This window comes from Coffea eugenioides, chromosome 11 (assembly GCF_003713205.1).
Source record: "Coffea eugenioides isolate CCC68of chromosome 11, Ceug_1.0, whole genome shotgun sequence".
Classification (NCBI taxonomy): Eukaryota; Viridiplantae; Streptophyta; class Magnoliopsida; order Gentianales; family Rubiaceae; genus Coffea; species Coffea eugenioides.
In genome coordinates, this window is record NC_040045.1 from 6785535 (window position 1) to 6809501 (window position 23967).

Here is a 23967-nt window from a genome sequence, read left to right on the forward strand (position 1 = left end):
TATATTCCGAATCAACACAACAAAATAGGATGGAAAACAAAAATTTCATGTTGCACCTTTGAAATCTCAAAAGGGTAAGTACCACCTACCTTTGTTTGGCTGTTCGAGTGAAACTACTTTAGATCTTTTAAACTGGTGCCGTACCTATCAAATGCATAAGTTTTCTAATTAGTTGTTATTTTCTATAAATGCATAAATATACAAACTCTGAGTAAGTCAAAGATTCATGTTTAGACCATTATATGAACCCTAACAGCATCTTCCCTAAATTGGATGATTTCTATTTTTAGAAAGTTCCCCTTTTTTGTAAATTTTCCTAATTTGAAAGAAAATAATTATTCATTGTCATGTTTATTATCTTGCCTATTATCTTACTATGCATATTTATAATTTATAATTATTCATTATTATTATTATCATCCTTGTCGTCGCTACTTTATTTTATTACCACTTATACATTTGTCAATTAGTTACTATTACATTTCCCTTCATTTCTACAATTATACGTGTGTAGGTGTTATTATTATTTATATATACGTGTGCATATGTATATATATATATATATTGACTTATTATAGTTATTGTCTTAGTTTGTTCCACTCGTATTTATATTTTTATTTTCGTTTATATCCTTAATTTATTTCCTTCATGTCCATATTGTTGTTATTCTTACTATCATTGTTTTATTAATTATTATTTACTATTATTATTATTATTATTATTATTATTATTAGTGTTACTGTTAGAATTATTATTATTATTATTTTGAGCTTTTCATTTGACAATTTAGAACTTATTTTACATTGTATAATTTAACTTAATAAGGCTAGATTAAGATGTTTTATATTTCCATTTAAGTATCTTAGAGGTAATTAATTAAGTATAATTTTACATGACTAACCCTTCAATTCTAACAATTATTTTAAATTGGGTCCTGAATTTTAGTACTCACGATAAACTATAAAAATGGACTAGTTATATTTAAAAATTTATTTATTAAACATTTACTAAATTTTATATTATAGTTTGGTCCAAATTTAATTTGCCACTTTTCTTCCTCGGGTTGGACCCATGGTTGGCCTTTTGGCCAACCATCTTGTTGGCGACCCTTTGTTTTCATTGGTTGGCCAAAAAGGCCAACCATGACTTTTGCGAAATCATCTTTCAATTTTTTTTAAAAAATTTCTTTTCGGTCATTTGGCCAACCTTTGCAATTCCTTTCTCTGCCGCCAATAATGGCGGCCCCCATTTTCTTTTTCTTTTTTTTTTCCTGTGGCGTTGCTTCTGCAACGCCTAGCCTGCTCTTCTCTTTTTTTTTTTTTCTTTTTTCTTCAACAGATTTGGGCAACCTATTCATCCAAAGATTAAAATCTGACACCCTATTTTTACAAATCCAAATATGAATCCTCCTAAATCTCTTATAGAAACCTATCTACATATATATAACAACAATACGTATCCGTAAAATCTCTAGGACAATTAATGCAACTACTAGAATTTAAAAGAGAAGTTTTGCATGAACTCGAGACTTACAGGTTTAGGTGCCTAGTCGTTTGATTGATTGACGGTGTCGCCTGCTTCTCCTTCTCTACTCTCTGACGACTTTTGTTCTAGGGAGACAGATGAAAGAAAGGTAATGATGGTGTTATTTTTCTTTCTAGGGTTCCAATAAAATCCTAAACCCTAGCACCACCTACTAGTAGGTGGTTTAGATAAGAGTTTTAGTTTATTAGGAACCCTTATCCCATCTTATAGTTATTTTATTTTATTTTTTTCTTTTACCTATAGTAATTTTACCTTTTTAATTAATTGGGAAAATAAAATAATAAAAACAGGTGCCAAAAAAACGTGGGTTTTACAGCATTTTTGTTCATTGTTGAACTTGGACTAGTGCCTGATAACTTTTATCCCTGATTAGTTCGATTTTTTATATTTTGTCCAAATTCTCCATCGCAATTTCATATTGGCTGCATTATTGTCAGATTAATTCTGATGTTTGAGTAGGTGACTTCTAGGAGTAAATTGTTAATTTGGGTTGGTGTTCTTGCTTATTGTGACTTCATTCATCATTGTTGTGTGCCATTTTTGGTGCTCTTTTTGTCATGTACTTAGAGGTTGACATTGCAAGCTTTGTTTTGACTGTTGTAGTTGCTAGTGGGTGTTGCTACTAAATTCAGGCTTTTGGCACACTCTCAGCTATCAGTTATTTCTCATACTTTCATTTTGGGCTTGTTTGATTGTCCTAATGGCTAAGAAAAGGTCAGCCTCTAAAACCAAAATCACAAAGCCCAAGGCCACCACCACACCACAGCCCTCTATTCGCGCTAGTGATCCTTCACACAATCCCTCCTCTTCAGGTAAACGGGCACGCTTAGGTAGAGACAAGGGTGTCCATCTTTCCTCACCTTCGCATTTTGGGGGTCATTTGAATTTCACCAGAACCACTGACAAGCAATGGTATTCTACTTGTTGTGAACGGCGGATTATCCTTGCAAATATCTTGACTCTCTTACTATGACTACCTCAAGCATTAGGAATAACGTTGAGAGGATGTTCACAGCCATAGGGTAGCATGCCTATGCTATGATTCGATGTCCTGCCTTTGTGGAGTTAGTTGGGGAGTTTTATGCCACGTTTGAATTTGACCTCTCTACAGGATATTCTATCACCACTCTCGATATGATTAGGTTTAGACTTATGGGTCAGCAGTTTAACTTCTCCATTACCCAGTTCAACTTGGATTTTGGGTTCATTGATAACGAATATGCCACTTCTAGGGAGTATGTCAAGAGTGCTTATGATTATATAGAGCCCTTTTTCTCCTTCCATATGAAATCTGGAAGGATGTGTCTATCGACGGGGCTCGTTATGATTCTAGTTAGTCCAAGAGCTCTTATTTCAAGGACCCGAGTGCTTGTTATGTTCAGTGTTCCTAACTTACAGTTACTCGGGTAGGAGGGATAGTTTGGGGACCTTTCCCAAACCTGAGTTCTTTTTCATTTGGTGTATGCAAAATAACATCAAAATTAATTTGGGGTGTTTATTGGCTTCTCAATTTAAAACGGTCTTGACTAAGAGAAAACAAACCTCTAATCCTTGGCTCGTATATCACTCATTTGGCAGTTCACTTGGGTGTTATTGATTTATTTGACCATGATTTGCATGTAACTTGTTAAATGGATCCTTTGGATGTGATTTGCCTAGAAAAAATGGGCGTAGTGAAGCAGGTTAATAACATATAATAGTTTACCCTGCCGGGGTCCACTCGTGCACTCGTTTGCCATCCTTCCAGGCATACTGGTCCCTCCTCCACTTCGGGGATAGCTAAGGACGAGCTTGGACGGTCTACCTTCGAAACCTCCTCCACCGTCATCTTGGGATATTGAGTGGCACCACCTCTATGCCCAAGTTAATCATCTGGATGAGTGGATGTCCAATCTTGCGCTTCATATGTCCCAGAATTTTGCGGTCTAATTCCACCACATGGGTTTTACGTTGCCATTTCCGCCTATTCTATAGCTGGCCATAATCCTTCCCCACGTTGTTCAAGGAAGTCTCGTTGCCCCTTCTCTTTCTTTTTGCTCTTTCTTATTACATTGGGGGCAATGTAATGATTAGGTGTGGGGGATGATAGTATAGTAGGTATTGTTCATTTTAGATGTTTTCATCTTCTTTTTGTCATTGTTGGACAGTTTTATGGTTGTTTGTGATCAATAATGGTTAGATGACTCAAACTTTTCTATTGCTAAGTTTTCTTATGAGTTGAGTTTGATGTGAGAAGTCGGAGCTTATCTTTTTGGTGAATGTTGAAAATTTTATGACTTTTGCAGTTCGTGGCTGACTTGTTTAGGCAGTGTGAATATTTTCTGGCATTTACTATGTGAATTGGTCGACTGTTAACTTCAATTCTCCATGTTTGGGTAATAAAACAGGTTTCTAAACTTTTCTTTATTTATTTATTTTATTGTTTATTTTTTGGTGCTTTTTGTTATTTGGTTGTACTCCGCTAGTGTCGTCACTTAGTAACCGGAAGTCTTCACCAAAAAATGTCGACTTTCACGTCAAAAATTGGCGATGTCTATGAGAATATGGTCCTAAGGCAATGACAAGTTGAGTAACCGGGCTCATTCATTTAGTAGATGTCAGAGTTCGTGTCAAAAGATTTGAATGGTTAAGGACTAAACCCACGTCACACTGAATAAAAAGAAAAAAAAATGAAAATGAGAGTTGTGAAGAATGGGAAATGTACCTGCTGATCCATGGGTTTAATGTTGAGATTTTGGTTAGAAGTTGAATCATTTATTAGTAAATACCAGTTTAATATTCTAACTTATTGGATTAGTTAGCCATGAGTCGGATGAGTCTTTGATTTTAGAAACTAACCAGGGAATATGTTTTGGAACTTAGACACTAAGGCTTGACGTGAGTTAATTGTATCTTGGCAATAGATAGTTTGAGTGATGACCATTGTCTAAGTTTATTTACTGAATTGTTGTTCTCATGCTTGAGGACAAGCATGGACTAGGTGTGAGGGGAATTAATATGTTGAAATTTGTTATTAACTTTTATGATTCATTTCCCCTTTACTCTTGTCAAATATTATTTTAATTGTCGGATTCTACTGATATTTGGTTAACTGTGCTAATTGTAGGGAATTATGTGAGACATGATAAAAAATGAGCAATTTTCCAGCATTCCAAGAGTTAATTTGATGGTGACGCATTTGGGACCTATTTCCAAGTTCAAGTCGAACTTAGGGCAGTTTTTGGAGGAAGATTTTGAAAACTTTAATTTTCATTATTAGTTCTAGTATTGAATTAGGGAACCTGGAATATTATCTTTAGTAGTTACCTTTTTTCTATTTAGGAAACATGTTGTCTTATTGGTAGTTGATACCGAATAGGAAACAAAAAGCAAAAGCAAAAGACGGACCGTTTGATTACGAGTTGGCCAGCAACAATTTCGCGTGGTGACTTTTGGGAGCATTAGCATACAGCCGTCACTTGTTTTCCTTTTCCTTCGTCTTTCGTTCATTTTTGAAAAAAAAAACCAGAGGCAATTATTATCAATGGAGTCTTGCCGATTTCCCTCGATGATGCGTAGTTAAATTATCTTTCTAGCCCAAGGATAGCTTGAAAACTTTATTCTACAAACTGTGAGATTGAATCAATTACACTGTTTCTTTTATTTGTTGGTATTACTTCGTTCTTTCGTTTTAATATTTATGATTACTATGTTATTCGAATATCAAAGGGCCCAGTATTTGAATTGACTTGATAGTCGATTGGTAATTGAAGTGATTTAATCCGTAATTGTTACATTGCTTTAATTCTGGTAGCAACTGGTATAATTAGGTTTGTGTTAGGAGAATGAATAATGTAACTTAAAGAGACCCTCATAGCATGTTGATTGATTAGAATTAGGCTTTTCTAATTATTTATGCAATCGAAAAATTAAACTTCTATGGTCGTACTTAGGTTTGTTTCCTGATTAGAAAAATAGTCAACGGTCGTAACTTGACTGTCGACAAAATAAGAAAGAGTTGGCTTTTATGCTAGAGCTAATTTATCAATAAATAATTGGATTCATCCTTGCATCTATGATCGGTTTATGAACTTTGTCTGATAGTTATTCCTCTGATTAGAGTTTTGCTATTATTGATTCAATCTTATTTTATTTGTGTTATTTTGATTTTATTAAATTTAGTTGGTTAATTCCGAATATCTCCAAAACTCCCTTTTTTTTTTTTTATCTTAGCCAGAAAAGAAATTAAAATTTTTCAATCTCTGTGGATTCGACCCTACTCACCACTATATACAAAAAATTATATTTTTTGTTGAGTAGGTATTTATTATTATACAAACTCGACACCTGTCATAAAGGCTACAAATATTGAATAGATTTATATGATGAAATCAAATAGATATATATATATATATATATATATATATGGATTTGAAACAAAATTGTTAGATTTAAACCTATATAGATATATCTATTGAATAGCATGTGTACTACTATAATTAGTCTGTTTAGGTGAAATCAAATAGAAATATATTACATGCTATTCATACTATTCATGTGAAATCAAATAGATATATACATGAATTTTAAAAAAATATTATTTGTCCACATGGTCAATGGCGGATGAAAAAATTCATTTTATGAAATGTGAGGAACGAAACAATTTATTTTGTGAAATGTGAGGGATTATAAATCGAATAATGTAAATTTTGATTTGACAATTTTTTTCCTAAAAATGATCACATGTAAGCCACGTGTTGAATTCCGACCAAAAACTAGTCGGAAACTTAGGTAGGGATCACATTTGATTAATGTAAATTTATAAGGGACGTAAAATTATACTTTTAAAAGTGATGGCTAAAAAAAGTCATTTTACAAAATATGAAGGACGTTTTGAATGATTTTTCCTTATATTTTATAAGTTTTAGAAATATTCAAATTAAGTTCTTAGTTAAATTCGGTCAGTCATACAAAATGTTCCAAAAATATTAGACTTGTAATCAAATATACACCTAATAATTATATATAAAAATGTAAATTTTTGACTAAAATATGTCCATTTTCTAAAACTACTTGAAAAACTAAATTAAAACAAATTAATGCAAGTTTGAATCACTTATGTTAAATTAATAAGATGATAGGGATGAAACGTCTTGATTTAGAGATCATTCAGGAAAGTGAGTGATTTTAGTATTTACACTAAGTGGATGGTATTTTCACACACCTATTAATAAATAAAACTGTTACAATTTAGGTAATTCAAATTATTTTTTGGAAAAACAAGAAAGAAAAGTTTGAGAACCAAGTCAACCAGTCGAATTGGGTCACTGGTTTAGCCGATTTTTGACTATTTTTACTGATTTTTGACCAAAGCGATTTTGTGCTTCAAACCAGCTTGGAGTTTGATCCGGGTCTTACAATCCTGACTTTAGTTATTGAGGCTACTTAATCTGTAATATGCTAAACCATCCCTCAATTGCAATGTAACTTTATTAGCCATTTGCTTGGATCTAAGTTGCATAAATGGATTTCTAGATTGTATTTCCTAAATAAAACTTGTTCTTGTTGCCTGTAATCAGCTTTGAGTAGTAGCTAATTTAGAATGCAAAACAGTGGGTTCATATTTGAGAAAGAGAGAGACTTTAGTTCTCGAAATATCATGGCTAATTACATACAAATATGCTTATTTCACAACATTAATGTCTCAAATAGTACTAAAACCTCAAATATCCCAAGCAAAATGAAATTCTTCATCATGTGAGAAAATAAAAATTTAAATGTTAATTGATAAAAAAAACCCTGATTTTCTAATGTGTTTGAACTGAAAGTTACTTCTTCTTACTGTAAGGTAGGATATTCTGAGGAGAATGGCTATTAATTGTAGGATTTTGTTTTTAATTGGATAAGAATAACAAAGTGTTGCAATGGGTTTTAATTTTAGGAGAAATTGACCAATTCTATTTTGCTACCCAAGTTAATGGAAAATTGTTTCTCACCCCTATTTGAGAGAAATTTTTTTTGTTTTTCTTTGGACCTGGTTGTAGTTCCTATAATATCCTTGATTTTTTTGGTTGTTTTTAAGCTGGAAATACTTTATTGGTTGCATCACCATACAAGGATCAAACTGGATATAGAATTAACTGATGTTACAAAAGAAGATGAAGGAAAAAACATGAATAGAGGCCATCATCTCCACCTCATTGGAACTAGAAATCACCCCAAGGATGCCTTCGGTATCCAGGGGTCATGCAAAGGTTGGTGATGGAGCAGAACAATGATGGGTGACAAGTGAGACTGAAGGTGAGTGATTTGGGAATATGATGGATGCCGAATATCATGTGAAGTAGACAAGACTAATAAAAATTTTAGCAATGCAGTCCCTGTGTAAACTCTAGAAGATGCTCTGGCAACTGCTTCTTGTTGGTTATAACAAGACTACTGTAAAAATATGTGCTTGTGATTTTAGTAATCGTTGATGCTGCCATCATTTATAAAAGGGTAAAATACAGCTTACCACCTTTGGTTTTGTGATTTTTCACGTAACCTCTCTATGTTTTCAAAAGTTAAATGTAACTTTCTCATAGTTTAGATTAAAGTGTTAAAATGACGAAATTTGTATTCCATAACGGAATCCATTGAAATGTCAAAGGGAAAATCACCAATTTAGTTTTCAAACTATTTCACTAAAGCCGATTTGATCCCTTAACATTTTATCGCATGCATTAAGTCCTTTAACTAAAATTCTTGTGCCAATTGAGGGCCTATACGGTGTCGCCGCCCAAAACATATGTTTCTGTACCCAAACCAACGGCGAGGTAGGGGCTTTTTTGGAAGTAAAAAGTATGATTTTCTACGGCGAGGTAGGGGCTTTTTTGGAAGTAAAAAGTATGATTTTCTACGAGAAGCAAGATACCATTGCAGGATGTTTGATGCAGCTGGAAAAGTTTTTTATTTTTTCCAAAGAAGGCCCCGCGAAGGGGGGTGGGGGGTGGGAGGGCGATGGTCTTTCAAGAGAATTGAATTGTGGTTGATTAATTTTTTCTGGTTAATCAATAATTACTTTACAGTGGAGAAGGATCCATCAACAGCAGCCATTTTGCTGTGAGAATGCTTTCATCCAAAGCATGCAGTAAAAAATAAGTAATAATAAAAATTGAATTATGACTGCAATTAGAGATGAGGTATCTGTCTCTTCTGTCCAGCAGGAACTAGGTTCACTCCAGGACCGTGGTCTTACTCCCAGCTTGAAGAACAAGATCATTTCAAGGGCTTCAAAAACCTTGTATGTATGATGTATCCAAAAGTTCGTTCCAAACGCCACTTACGATGCAGTAATTGCTGTCATATAAAGGACGGTGATGAGCTCCGTGCATTGATCTAGATACCAGCACTCCAGCATCTTGCAGTTCCACCACCAGTGGGTGAAGCTTGCTCTTTGTATTGTAAGCCCAGGCATGGAACTGCTGGCTAAACATGATGCAGCCTAAGCAGACACCAACAAAACCATGCAGCACAGGATCATTGAAGATAAGGTCTATAGGGAGAACTGTGAAACTAACAGCTCGAGCTAGAGCATGCAAGTTGTTAGCAAATTGGCGCCTTGTGATGATCCACGGCCGTTTGTGATGGCCTTGAAATGCTTCAATTTGACTACCAAAAACCGGGGTGTTTTCATCGCCATAGTTATCAATGCCCCAGTGGTAGACTCCAGAGCCAAGGTCTGCCAGCACGTAGCCGACTAGCCCTGCTAAAATGGGCTGTCGCCAAATGCCCGAATCAGCTGCACCAGTGACCGACTTGGCTAGAGAAACTAGCACAGTCGTGCATCCACTTGCCACCCATGCACGGTGATACCATTTTGATTTCAAGATTGGATCTTCGAGCATAGAAGTGGTTGTGACTGGGGAGCTCGGTTTCAGTACTGGTGGTGGATCAGTTGATTGCAAGCTTGGGTCATCAAGTGCAATGGTAGTTGTGGCTGGATTTAGTCCTCAAACTCCAGTAGAAAATCTTGCTTACCGTAGAAAAATCGTATTTTTTACTTCCAAAAAAGCCCCTGCCTCGCCGTTGGTTTGGGTACAGAAACATATGTTTTGGGTGGCGACACCGTATAGGTCCTCAATTGGCACAAAAATTTTAGTTAAAGGACTTAATGCATGCGATAAAATGTTAAGGGACCAAATCGACTTTAGTGAAATAGTTTAAGGACTAAATTGGCGATTTTTCCAATGTCAAAAGTATCCCTATATGAAGTTAAAAATTATTTATTAACCATGAGAGATTATGCATATATTTTGAAAACCATAAGAGGGTTATGGAAAAACATTAAACCATAAGGGGGTTATATGGTAAATTATAAAACCATAAAGAGGTTATATGATAAAATACAAAACCATATGGGGTTAAAGTGTCTTGCATAATATATTTATATATTTTGGTTGTTTCAACCATTTGAATTTTCAAATAAAGATAATTTTAACATTTTTATAGGTTCTGTTACAGAGAATCATTTCCGTCATTTTGACGTTTTAGTCTAAATTATGAATGGATTAGATATAACTTTCGAAACTATAAAGTGTTATGTGAAAAATCACTAATCCACATGGCAGTAAAGTGTATTTTTACCCTTATAAAAATAATCAAGACCAACTCCTAAACCAAGAATTCAGCAAAACAACAGATGGAAATGCTTGATACAAAAAGTTATTAATAATCAATTCTACACAGCTAGAAAAGATGAACAAAAACTGACTCTATGGTTTTCTTGCTCTGCCCAATTTTCGAACACAATAATAAGAAAGGTAACAAGTGCTCAAGAGTATAATACAAATCCTCCATCAAGTAAGTCTTTAAGTTGAGAATAGTCAATCAATTCTCAAATAATTATTGAATTAACCCCCACAAATATTCTTTTTTTTTCAACACCCCATCAAGATATTAACGGACTTGAGTAACTTATGGTCACCTTCTAGGCTCATACAAATTTGTAAGCTAATTGGCTATAGGGCTTGGCTTTTACATACATAGTAGGTTGCGAGAACTAGCAGGATTCGGTGGAAAGCGAGTAGGACGGAGGGAGGGATGAATGGAATAGAAAATGGACTTGAAAAACAAAAGAAAATGAAACAGGAAGGAGGAGAAAAGGAACATTACATAACCACATATAGCTTAATCAAATATGAAGGACCACTTTAACAAAGAAAGTTTTATACAATGCGACCAATATGTAAACCTAGGATAATTCTTGCATTATGAATGGATCCGCATGAAACGCCTTGTTCCCAATCTTCATCCTTGACCAGTAAGCTCAATGGCCCGCATTATCTATTGATGTGTGTTACCTTCTTGATTTGGACTTTCACTCTCATAAGAAGGAATTTCATGCTGTTCGGAAATGGTTAAATTATGCTCCATGCGACTTGAAAAGCTTGGATTTGTATGTGGAGAGGCTTGCAAAGAAATTGTTACTGGACTTCCTGGACAATGTGAACAGCATGAAACTTCCTTATCACCACCTGTGGTTGTTTTTGCAACTCGCATATCAGGTTTCCTGTATGTATGGCTGGTGACATCTTTGCAGTCAAAGCATCCTGACAAACCAATGATTTTGTCCCACGTTGAAGAATTGTAATTAGTTACGACATTCCAATGCTCATATAAGAACATTGTCCAATGGATTATGAAAGCTGAAATAGCTGTTATTCCCATGATTAAAAATGGGCCGCGAAAGCTCCCTATGTCCAAGCTGCCAGGAGTGGAAGATGCGCTGTAGTCTTGGCAGCTGGATGTTTCCAAATGCCATTTTTTCTCAATTTCAAGAATTTGATTGCCCTGTGTAACATTCAGGATCGCTCTTGAAACGTCAGGTGCAAGAGGAGATCCAATTGGAAATGCCTGTTAGTCATGAAATTCAGGAAACAAACAGTGAGTGAAACTTGTAGGAAAAAAAAAATAGACTAAGATCAGTAGGCAAGAGTGAAAGCATGTGGCTTACAAATCCGAAACCGTCAGTCTTATATTTTGCTTGAACCATGGTATATTTAGAGCAATATGTACCAAGTATAAGCTTCATATATGGAATCCCATCAAAAACAGCAGCAAGGCCCCCATTTCTGCTCCCTTTGGTAAAAAGATCATTTAATTCCTCTGGAGAGTGGTAAGCTACAAGTCTAGACTCATCAAATCCCATTTGAAGCAGATTTTTTGAAAGATACGAAACATTTTGGTAACCAACATACGCCCTGGTCTTGATGAGCTCATCTACACTTCTTATAGTTGGTTGGAGTTGTTGTACTGTTAACCTTGTTGTAAGGCTGGCTGTATAGCTCTGGGTAAGTACAAACACAACTAGGAACCAGATGACCAGCACGAACCTGGCCAAATTACTTACTATTTTCTCCTCTATGAAAAACAGATAAATAAACAACAGAAGAAATTTCAGTAAACACCCAACACAAAAGTCAAGATTAAATGATTTTGTAAGTTTAGAAACACGTTGATTTCCCTACAATTTCATGAATTTTTTTTTCTAAAAGATGTGGAGTTACCAAGTAAAGACAATAGGGCATGAATATTATTACAAACCAAAACTACCAAAATACAGGGAAGAAGGAAAGTGATGCATCCTCTTCATAGTAGAATATTACATGCTACTATGTGAAAAAAAAAATGTGGAGAAGGATGAAAACTTACTATGTGCAAAAACCATGGTAGAGAAGGAGAACCAGAGGATCATGCCAATTTGATGCAAAGGCGGTCCCCTGAATTCATCATTTATTCTATGTTCAAGAACCCAAATAAGAAGACCAATAGCGACAAAAGCTAAAAAACTTGTCAGCCAAAGATCCCAAGTTAGTGGCTTCAAAAATATCCATGTATTTCTACTTTGGTTGTCTGTGGGAACAATCATCCCTATCCCAGACTCAGTATATGCCAAAGAAAAGTCAACATACAGCGACCTGTTTGCTGTGATTGTTATGTCTCCAGCGACTGCATCAAAATTCTAGTAGATGAACATGAAGTACGATTCAGGACTCTGCCTTTTATGAACTTAGCAGACGAGCTATAACTATTAGCAAACGTGATATGTTATTATATGATGCTTTGCATGGTTCAATATGTGTCTCTTGTGGTAAAGGTTGACAAAACTTCAAAGGGTTGTAAATTTTGATAGATGTCTCTCACCATTGTTGTTTCTTTAGCAGCAGCATCATAAATTGAAAATTGACATCTATATTTAATATGTTCGCAAACTAGAGTGAGTAAGCATACAAGACTATGTGGTTTGTTTGTAGAAAAACTTCTTAAAAGTAGTTGTCTATGTTCAACCAAAATGGATATCTCTATGTTGCCTGAAATAAAAATGTATTACTAGTATAAGAGGGAGAGAAGCATTACCCCTAAATAGACTTGGTACACCAAGTCATTGTAATTTCCAGCACTCATACCATCTGAAGTTGCAAAAGGAACATACTCATAAGGGACAGCATATGGTAACAAAGCCATTACTGCATCAAATATATCAATGCAATATCCTTCGACCATGGTTGTATTTGTCTGGGAGTTTCTTGTAACCTTTACAAGTTGATTAAATCGAGAATTCACTGGTACACCGATCCTCAACTTCTTCCCATTTTTTGGAATTGCCCAGCCCTTAGGAGGAGTTGCAGTGTCACCTGGCCACAATATAGTTCCCAGTTTCTTTATAGGTATAGGGTTTATCTGCCTAACAATTCCTTTATCTGCAGTCCAGACGCCAATTTCTTTTACACCATTACCAATGACGTTTACTATGTCATAAACTGGAGATTCAAGTTGTCCGTCAACTATATTGAAGTCTCCACTTAGGCCTTGAAATGCTGTGCCTAACATTGCCTGCAAAAGCTTAGGACCATTTCTAGAGACTCCAAAACTTTCAAGGTCTGTAGAGTTCCCTGAGATATCTGACATTTGATCAAAGCCAATGTTTGAAACTCCTGCTTCCTCTATTGCCATTGCGAGTGCTGTCGCTGAATCATATGCCCATAGCCCAAAAACATTCAATTGAGGATTGACGATGTCTGGATTGCTTTGTTGAAACTTCAACTTCCACCTTTTAATGAAGCTTTGAAGCTCTGCAGTATTAGGAACATGTGGCCTCACACCTAGTACTCCTTGCATGGTGTCAATGATAGAAGGATCAATTGAATTAAGCTCATCTGTTAAGGCATCAGTGCATATCCAAGCATACCCTGCACCCATCATTCCAAGTTGTTTTGCTTTAGCAAAAAGCCGAGAGCCAAGACTGGGCAGCAGATGAACAATGAAAACTCTAGTCTGGATGGTCATTAGCTTGTGAAGCTCTGCAACAATTTGCTCATCCGTGGCTAAAGAAGGAATGACACTGCGATAAGGGATGCGTGCTTTAATCTCATCGAAGGCATCTGTCAAGAATGGTAAAATCCCTTCCCCAAGCTGATTATCAACGTAGATTGGCACAACTTCTCTCCATCCAAAGGCCTTGACAATTGAACTGATGGCTTTTACTTGAGATGAGTCATTTTGCGTAGCACGAATGAAGTATGGACTGCTAAGTGGTGAAAGAAATGTGCTTGTTGTAGAAAATGAGATGATGGGCACACGAGCTTTATCTCCAAGATCATTTATGAATTCTGCTTGTGTTGATGACACCGGCCCCATGATAGCTTGCACTTCAGTATTTTTTAGTAGGTCTAGAGCTGTATTTTGCACAAGAACAATCAATTAATTAGTTAGTTCACTTTTGAACAGATGTGTCAGCTTGCTACTGCAACTGCTAAATTTGTGATGATAATTAAACATAACAAAACTGAAAATAGAATGATCCATTTGTAGATGAACAACTTGATGATCTAGATTATTTCAGTCTATTATCATATTGGGCTCCTGCTTTGGTGTATAATAAAGAACAGTGCTAATCATGGGTCCTCATTTCCAGAACTGAAAACTTGAAGGCAAAATGTAGTCATTGGTTAGACTATTATTCCTGCAAAAAATGAGAGCAGGACGTGGCCTCATAATAGACAAAACAAAACAAATTCTGAACGATTACTTGTTTGTAGGAATGAAACTTAACATCAGAAGTAGAATTCCTAGCTCTACAATGTGATAGATGGATTAGAACAAACTGTAGTCAAAGAATTAATTACAAATTATCCCCTTGAACTTTCTTTGGATTGCAAAGTGCTCCCGAACTATCAATTTCAGCACAATACATCTTCCAATTGTTAATTTTTTTCCTTTGTACTCCATTCAACTCGTTGTCACCAAAATTGAATGAGTGAAAAATCGTTGATGTCTATGGATTTGGTCAAGTAACTAAAGCGCCTTTTTTTGTCTGGTCTATAACCAACTTATACAGTCGTATATATGAAGAGTTTTGTATAATGCTGAAATTGATACTTTAAAGAAAACCTAAGAAAGTTCACCGTGTATTTAGCTCTAATTTAAAACCACAAACCATTTTCATTCCCTGAATCCCCGGTTGTAACCCCAAGGCATATGTTTTGAAGCCTCTAAAGCACCCTTTACTACTATAGTAAAACTTGCCTAGAAGAACGGAAAGAAAGAAATAAAGGGGAAAAAGTCAAAAACATGCCTGCATGCAACTTGTCTATTGTAAAGTCAATAGTATGTTTGGATATTAGATTGTTTGAAATATTATTTGGAATAATTATTATAGTATTTTTTGGAATGTGATTTATGTGAAATAAAAAAATGATTGAAAATATAAAAAGTTCATTAGAGATTATACTTGTGATGAAAGTAAAATATGTTTGTTGGAGTCTTTAGCAAAGTCAAAACATATTTCTTAGACCAATTTATTTCAATCAAATCATTAAGTAATACTAATGGAAAATCATTTAAAATATCTCTCATATTTCGTCAAATGAATTTTTTTATCCTTTACTTTTAAAATAATAATTTTACGTCTCTAACAAAAACAAGTCAATAAAACTTGGTCCCAACCTAAGTTTTCGATCATCTTTTAGCCTGAATCTATTACGTGATCCACACATCCTTATTTTTTTTTAGGACCAAAAAAATTAGATCCCATTTGTATATTCATTTTTCCCTAAAATAGCAGAATCTAACCTGAATCATATCTATTTTTCCCTTAAAATTGTGGAATCAATCTAATCCATATTCAATTACCATTAAAAAAATGCGCTCTGACTTTTTGTAATAAAAAATGATTGCATGGGGAATCACATGGTGATTTTAGATTAAAAGGTGGTCAAAAACTTAGATTGAGACTAAATTTTATTAACTTCAATTTGTAAGGGACGCAAAAATAACATTTTCAAAAGTGAATGACCAAAAAATTTATTCGAAAGAATGTGAGGGACATTTCGAACAATTTTTCCTAATAGTAAACTATTTTGTATAGTCAACCAGCCGTGTGGATGAAAAGGTCGTTGGTCCTCGAATTGCAGTTTCCCAAATGTCATTTTAGTATTTTGCTGATGCAATGTACTAATTCCTTGGATGAAAATATTTCTACAAAGAATCGGAAAAAATGGAAAAACATGCTTAAATATTGGATGTAAATTTCTCATTGAATGGAATAATCTTTTTACTCCTAATTTGGGGATAATATTAGAAACCTCCCCTAAGGTTTCTCTTAATATCACTTAGTACCCCTGAAGTTTTAAAAATATCGTTTACCTCCCTTACTTTTGCTTGTTATATGACAAAATCTTTTAAAACTCTAACTACCCTTTTGCTCCTTTTGTTAAACAAAAATACTTTTAAAACCACTTTGTTTACTAAAAACTACAATCTGAAAACCAATTTTAAATACTACCACCACATCACAAAGCCATAACTTTTAAAAATATAAATTTAAAAACAAAAAAGATACTTATAAAGAAATATATTAGCACCGATTCAACTTTATATGATGAAAAGTCAATTTTTTATGAACTCTTTTTTTTCCCAAGCTCTTCTCAACCCATGACCCAAGCCTTTAACTTGTACTAAATCGTTACAAAAATCAAATCAAAATAGCCAAAGAAATCAGACCATACTCTAATACAATCACTCAAAAAAAAGATAAACAAAATTCACTTTATGATAATTAAAAAAAATCATATAGCCATCCAAAAAAATAGACAAGATAGAAAGTTGGAGAAAGGGGAATAGAAAAAAGTGACTTTTTCTTTAATTTTTTGAGCTCCATTTATTTTATATGTATGTTATGTATGAAGTGAGGGTTAATATAGTCATTTTGCAATCATCAAAGGAGGTAAGCAATAATTTAAAGACCTCAGGGGTGCTAAGTGCTATTAAAAAAAGCCTCACAGGAGATTTCGAATATTACCCCACCCCCCCCCAACCAAAACCCCAGCACCAAATTTATTATTCCATGTGTTATCTTAGCATTTATCATTTTCCGCTTAAGGCAAGATCTCCATGGCAGGCCTAAAATATATATATAAAAAAAAGGATAAGATGTCAATGGCGGCCTAAAATCAAATGCGATAGACCCTTTTAGACGCAAAATGTTGCGTTGGCTGAAGACCTTTAGCAAATACCTCAGCCTGACTGCTTACGTTTTCTAAAAGTAATTTAAGGGTTGCATTGATTAGAAAAGTCAAACAAATTAGTTTCAAACCTTTAATGGTCAAGGCCAACAATGACATGAAGTTCAAGTTAGCATGTATAATATGCTGAAAATTCATACGTAATATAACAAACTTACACGTGTCCAATTTTATTTCAACAAGGAACGTAAAAGTGGGATTGGTATCAAGACAGAATTATTCGTTTTCGACGTTTTAGCTTACTAAAACTATTCTTTTACGCAGTTTATCGAACAGGTAATGGGCATAACATTCTGTCATGTTGGCAATTTGTCAAGGATATTTACCCACACTCAACAGAATGATTAACTAATGTAGAACAAATAGCTCATTAACTCAAACAAGAAATGAGTATTAGAACTACAACTTCACCAGAAAGTCAATACACAAGCCTATGCCACAGTAACTTGACAACTTGCCCGAGTGTTTGGGAATACCTTCAGAAAAAAATTAAATAAAAAATTCCAACGAGAAAAGATGTCTTATGTTCAAATTACAAACCCATTCACAAGATAAAAGTTTCTAGAGATTTTTATTATTGCAATTCTCTTCCAACATATCTTTTCGCTGATTAGTTCCTCAAGGTTGCAGATTTGTGTATGAGAAATGGGAGGGGTGGAGTTTATTTCTTTCGTAGAATTGAGAGGATAGAAAATAGGGATTTGGAGATTTATGTTTACTCCTTTTTTATATCGCTGCATGTGAACAGCAATGTTTTCAGAACCGGACCGGACCGGCCGGTTCGACCGGTTGGACCGCGAACCGGCCATGTCACCGGTCCGGTCTAATGTTAAAGCCGGAAGTTCATGGAAAACCGTTGAAATCCGGACGAACCGGACGAACCGTGCGAACCGTTAAGAACCGTGAACCGGCGGTTTTTTAAATTCTTCAACAAAATATCAAGAATGGTGTAGCTAAGATTCGAACCTGGGTCTCCAAGTTTAAATATGACAATCTTACCGCTAGACTGTACTTAAGTTTGTTGAGAATTCTACTTGACTAAAAAATATATTAAAACATCAAGTTCTTCTCTTATTTTTTTTTTCAATTTTTTCTTCTTAACCATTTTTAACCCAAATATCCACAACAAGATTTTCTCAAGTCTTCACCATTATTATCAGGTTATTATCTTTAGCAGATTGTAAACAAGTTGAAAATTTCAACTTTTCTTGTTTTCCAACATTTTAGTAAGTTTAATTTTTTCTTTTCAAGGTTTTTTTCTATATTATTATCTTTAGTTGATTTTTTGCATTTTCTTCTTTTTCCCCTCAATTTTCATATGTTTCCCTCATTTTTGTTTTATTTTTATTCGATTAATTAAGGATGAAATTTTTGCAAAAGTAGTGCACATCCGTGTAGGAATTGGGTAGGAATTACAAATAATAACATTGGGCTTGGTCAAAAATATGGTAGTTGGCACATAATCGAAGCTATTGATAATTGAATTTAAAATAATTAATGGTATAGGATCATTGAATTTAATATAACATGTTAATTAGTAATGTTTAGTAGCAATTAATTTTTTATGTGTTTAACTGTATATTTGTTTTTCAAAATTTTTTAGTTTTTTTTAGTTTGAGCAATTAGATTTATATTTTTATAATAAAATTTTAACTTTTTCAGCTTAAGTTGATGAAATTGTGAAGGTGGTGTGGTTGCTTATCATGCCACTGATAAAAGTTTGCTATTCAAATAGTTTGTCTTAACTTGAACTCTTTTATGGATTTTTTTAAGGGTTGTAAAAGAATTTCAATATTTAATTTATTTATTTTTTGTGTTTTTATTTGTGATAATTGGTGCACATTTGGATTGTATCTCTTTATGTTTATAATGAATTTATGAAAATTTGTGGTGAATTATGATATTTTAATTATATTTATCATTCCATGTTTTGTGTATAACTTTTAGAAAATTTATTATTATCATAACTTAAATTAAGTTATGTTGGTAAAGTTCAAGTGTAGAATGAAACCTACTTAGTACTTAACACTAAAAAAAAAATTCGAACCGGCCACCTCTCCGGTTCACTGACCGGTCCGAGTTTAAAAACATTGGTGAACAGAGGGAATAATAAAAAATGAAACTGGAAAACTGTGACGGAGGAGGCGCGTTATAATCAAATGATGTTTCCTAGAACGGAGGAGGTGCGTTAGCTTTCAATTTAAAGTTGGTGGTGAAATCGGGAGCAATGGAAATTGATTAAATATATGATGTGAAAAATGGTAGACCCTTTTATCTCATTTGGAGTTTTCCCACAAGTCAATAACCAGCTTATTAGGCTTGTCCAATAGTTGACCAGGTAAAACTTGCCAATGGGGAAGAGCTAATCTACGAAATAGTTAGTGGTCTAGCTCTAACCTGACTATTCCACCTCTCCCTTGTTTCTTCCTCCCTCTGACATCCTAAATCTTATGAGTGAGCAAATTTTCTTGCAGAAACAGATATTGGAAACGAGTTTGCTTGCGAGAAGTTTATTGTACAACGATATGTTGCTAAATTGAAATCTGGGCCGGAGATTGAAAGAACAGAAAGCATTACCTGCAGCTGCAGCACCAACCACATCTTTCTTCGAGTCCCGGTTGTTGAGGACAATCCTAGTCTTGTAGTCACTATGGGAGGAATAGAAGTCTGAAAGAGCCATGGAGATGCAGCTCAACCCCATCTTTCCAATCCATGTATCCATGTCTAGAACCATTCCCACATTCACGGGAATTGTTGTGTTCTTCTGTGCACTGACAATTTGCGATGGTAGAATCAGCACCCAAAGAATTGTGGGAAGGAGAGGAGAAATGCATGGACTTTGAGATGTTTTAGTTTTTTCGGCATCTTTGCAGTTTGCGAGATTCATGGGTAGGTTATGAGACATATTTATGACAATGTTTTGAAAACCGGACCGGACCGGCCGGTTCGACCGGTTGAACCGCGAACCGGCCATGGCACCGGTCCGGTTCAATGACATTGTTGACTTTGCTAGAAACCCGGTCAAAGACAGGTTGAACCGTGAAAACCGCCGAACCAGATTGAACAGGCGGTTTTCCGGTTTTCAGCTTTCCCTTTTTTTTTTTTTTTTTTTTTAAGTTTTGCAAAATGCAACAATCAAGATTCGAACCCAAGACCTTTGTAATAAAAGACCAATGTATTAACCGTTGCACCATCACATCTTATTAATTTTTTTTGATAACTTATTTATATAAAGCAAATACTCATATTTTTTTTTTCCATTTTTCTTACAAAATCTCATCCCCTCATGGCTCTTTCTTTTTAATTTTCAACTCTCTCTCTCTATCATCTTTTCTTTTGTCACTCCCTTTTTAATCAAACCTCTTTATTTTTAATTTATTAATGTTTTCTTCCATCTTTTAATTTTGTTTTTGTCCATTAAATTGAAAAAAGTTAAAAAAGAATTTTTTTTAACCCAAATTATTTAATGCCACAACCACTCACTTTTATCTTATTTTTTGTTTCTTATCAAGTTTACATTTCTATTTTCGATTTTCTTGATTTCCTTCGAACTCCAAATTTTCATTTTAAATTGCAATATCTAAATCTCAAAACGTAAATTAAAATTAAAATTCATAATATCTAAATTCTCAGATACATGAATTTTGTATAATTTCAAAATATTGTGATATTTTGGGGTTGGATTTAGATATAATTGAAATTGAGATGAAATTTATTTGTTTTAACTTATAATTTAAAAAATTTATTTTTAAAAATCCAAGTTATTAAAAAATAGTAAACTTTTCATCATATAAAATATTAAATTAGTCCATTACATGTCTTATTTTGTACATATATATATTTATATAAATTATTTTTTTAAAAATTCATTGAACCGAGGTTGAACCAGTCCGACCGGTTGAACCTCGACCCTTTCACTTCACCGGTTCAATTAACGGTCCGGTTTTTAAAACATTGATTTATGAGACTGAGGGTCGGTAGCTTGATGAATAGTTAGAGTATACAGATGTTTGGAAGACCGGATTGGACCGTTGTGTTCATCCAATCAAATCATGACACTGGTCCGATTCACTATTCAATGCAAAAATTATTTAACTAGTCAAATCAGATAAAACCGATAAAAAAAATTAGACTTTTGAACTGATTCAACATAAATTTATTTTATTTTTTTAAAATTTCATAGTCATATAAGTTAATGATTAAAAGAATAAAAAAATCTTTAAACTAAATTAAACCAATTTAATTCATGAACCGAAAACTTATCCAATTCACTTAATAGTTTGGATTTAAAAACATGGAATCTACTATTATAGTGTTGTTCCAAAATAGAAGTTTTAATTTTATATAATAAAATGATGCCTGTATAAAGCAAAGAGAAATCAACTTTTGATTGTTGATGGTTTTTGAGAAAACTTATGAAATTTAATATATTTTAGGGTTAATTACATTTAATCCCCTTAAAGTATAACTCATTTCTCAATTTACCCCCTAGTATTTAATTTTGTTCACCTAACCCCCTATAGGACAAAATTGCCCTTGCATTATTTTGACTTTTCATTTACCTTATTTTCCTTTCTTTTATTTCTTTTTCTCTTTCTTCTTTATTTAATTCTTCCTCTTTCCCACAAAAATCTTCACTTTAATGATTGAAATTAAAAAAGAGAAATTGCAAAAATCTATCTTCTTCTTAAATGATTAAAAAAAATAGTCAAATCACTTTCCTAAAATACATTTTTTTAGCCTGTCAATTATTTTAATTTTGGGTTGTCCTCTTTCCTTTCTAGTTTCTCATTTTATTCCCAAGAAAATATCTTAATATAATATAATTATATTTATATAATATATATTATAATCTTATTAATATTATATAGTAATATATTTATATTATATATGTATATTTATAAATGTATATTATATATGCATATAATTATAATATATACATGTATATAATATTAATAAATTATATATTTATATTTATATTTATTATTATAATATAATAATATATAATATTTATATTTAATATATAATATATATTATAATATAATATATTAGAATAATTAATATTTATATATATTATTTAATTATAATTATATATTTATATTATAACATCTATAGAATTATATTTAATTTAATTAGTTACAAACTTATAATAATGATATTATTAGTTATATGTGTTATATAATGTATATTAATCTATGTAATATAATTGATATTATCAATTATACTAATAATTATATATGTTTACTAATAGAAATTATTAATTAGTTATACTAAATTTACTAATATATTTAATTAGTGAAAATTTCTTCTATCCCATTTATGAAGAGCCAACGAACCAAACATCAATTATAGTAATGATATACATTCTTAGTATTGAATCAAACAGATGTATTGGAATAATTGACTTCATTCCAAATCCAAGATGAATGATTCTAAATACGAATTCGGTTCCAACATGCGAACCAAATGTCACCTAAAGCTATCTATTCATTCATGTGGAAGTGGTGGTCCTTGTATATTTTTAAAATGGTTCTTTCGTTCAGCGAAAAGCATTTGTGCATGTTAGTGGGTCTGCCCACTATCTGAATTGAGACAAGAAGCTTGAAGGCATTTACTATGCATTTATAAAAAAACTAGCTTCCAATAATCTGTGGTTTGTCTAAAGAAAACCATCACTTTGTTTCTAAATGAGTGCTGTTTCTAAACAAAACCTCTAGTGCTAATTTTTAGTCACGAAAAAAGCTTAAAAGCTATGCATGTAATTTGCTTGGAACAGATATAAAAGAGGCACATTATATGTTAATCATCCGATACTAAATTTTTGAGCCTCTCTCATTCTACAGCAAGTCCGCCACGAATTGGTGATGATGAACTAATGTCAAGAAATTCCATGATCATAACTCAAATTTCTCATCCGATTTCGTGGGCAGACAATTTACAATACATACCATTGATCATAACTATTCGAATGAACCGTGAGTCTGCCGCCAATCACAGAAGTATCTATGACCAGACATGTCTGTCATTCACTTAAGCAACCTAAGTAAGGTTAACCGTGAGAACAAACATTTGATTATATATACTCCAAAGTGATCGAAACACTTTGGAGCAGCAAGTAAAAAACTAGCTTTGGAGCAAACACTCCAAAGTGAAACAAACTGGAAGCTTTGGAGCAGCATTCAAAGTGAACAAACACTTTGGAGCATCATTCAAAAGCTAGCTGAACCAACTGGAAGCTTCTTCCTGCAATCCATCAAAAATTCGGCAACTCACAGCATTTACTGATAATTAAAAATAGCCTCCATTACTGCTAAGCATTAGGTAACAGTTAAGTAATCTGCCATCTCATTTGTAAGCTAATATCCGACATCTACTTAAATAACATAACAGCTAAGTACAAGAGAAAATAGGTAAAGGCATTTAGTGCCAAAATCTGGTGGTCAAACATGCAATAAAATTCCACCAAAGACAGCAACATAATCATAAATTTAACTGGGAAACAAGCGTCTTCCATAGCAATAACAGAAACAGGACTTTTAAAACTATAAGTTCTGCGCTTGAGGTTCCTCACTTCCCCTCGATTTTCGGCACGATGAACAACTCAATCCATGTTATCTACTCACTCTCACTGAAGCTAAGAAATAAAGCACGGAACTCCTCATCCAACAATTCTTCTAAGAGATACATTTGCAGTGTTCTCTCTAACTTCAGATCCTCCACTATTCTTTTGGCTATTTCAATTGAATACTTCTCCTTTGCTGCTCTTTCGGTAGAAACTATGAAGGAAAATCTATAGAAGTTGCTCAGTGCCTCTTGGTAGTTATCAGAACCCAACCTTCGGAACTTGGTTCCTCTTGAGCCTTCCTTCTCAGAACTGTAG

The 23967-nt window shown here is 33.6% G+C and overlaps 1 protein-coding gene and 1 pseudogene across 1 annotated transcript; both read right to left on the minus strand.

Moving 5' to 3' along the window:
• Positions 1–8605: 8605 nt before the first annotated feature.
• Positions 8606–9410, minus strand: LOC113751890 (annotated as a pseudogene).
• A 1276-nt stretch (positions 9411–10686) lies between these two features.
• Positions 10687–19992, minus strand: LOC113751891 (glutamate receptor 2.3-like). Its single transcript, XM_027296038.1, has 5 exons — positions 19665–19992; positions 12922–14240; positions 12217–12526; positions 11519–11925; positions 10687–11418 (listed from the first exon to the last, which is right to left on the minus strand). The coding sequence occupies exons 1-5, from the start codon at positions 19990–19992 to the stop codon at positions 10849–10851; spliced, it is 2934 nt and encodes a 977-aa protein (XP_027151839.1). The 3' UTR covers positions 10687–10848.
• Between the last annotated feature and the right edge of the window lie 3975 nt (positions 19993–23967).

Bases quoted from the DNA above. Each gene is read 5' to 3' on its own strand.
- LOC113751891 (XM_027296038.1), bottom strand. From the start codon at position 19,992: ATGTCTCATAACCTACCCATGAATCTCGCAAACTGCAAAGATGCCGAA. The intron at 14,241-19,664 runs GTAATGCTTTCT...TGCAAAATACAG, and splicing joins GGTTGGTGCTGCAGCTGCAG to CTCTAGACCTACTAAAAAAT. The intron at 11,419-11,518 runs GTAAGCCACATG...CATGACTAACAG, and splicing joins AGACTGACGGTTTCGGATTT to GCATTTCCAATTGGATCTCC.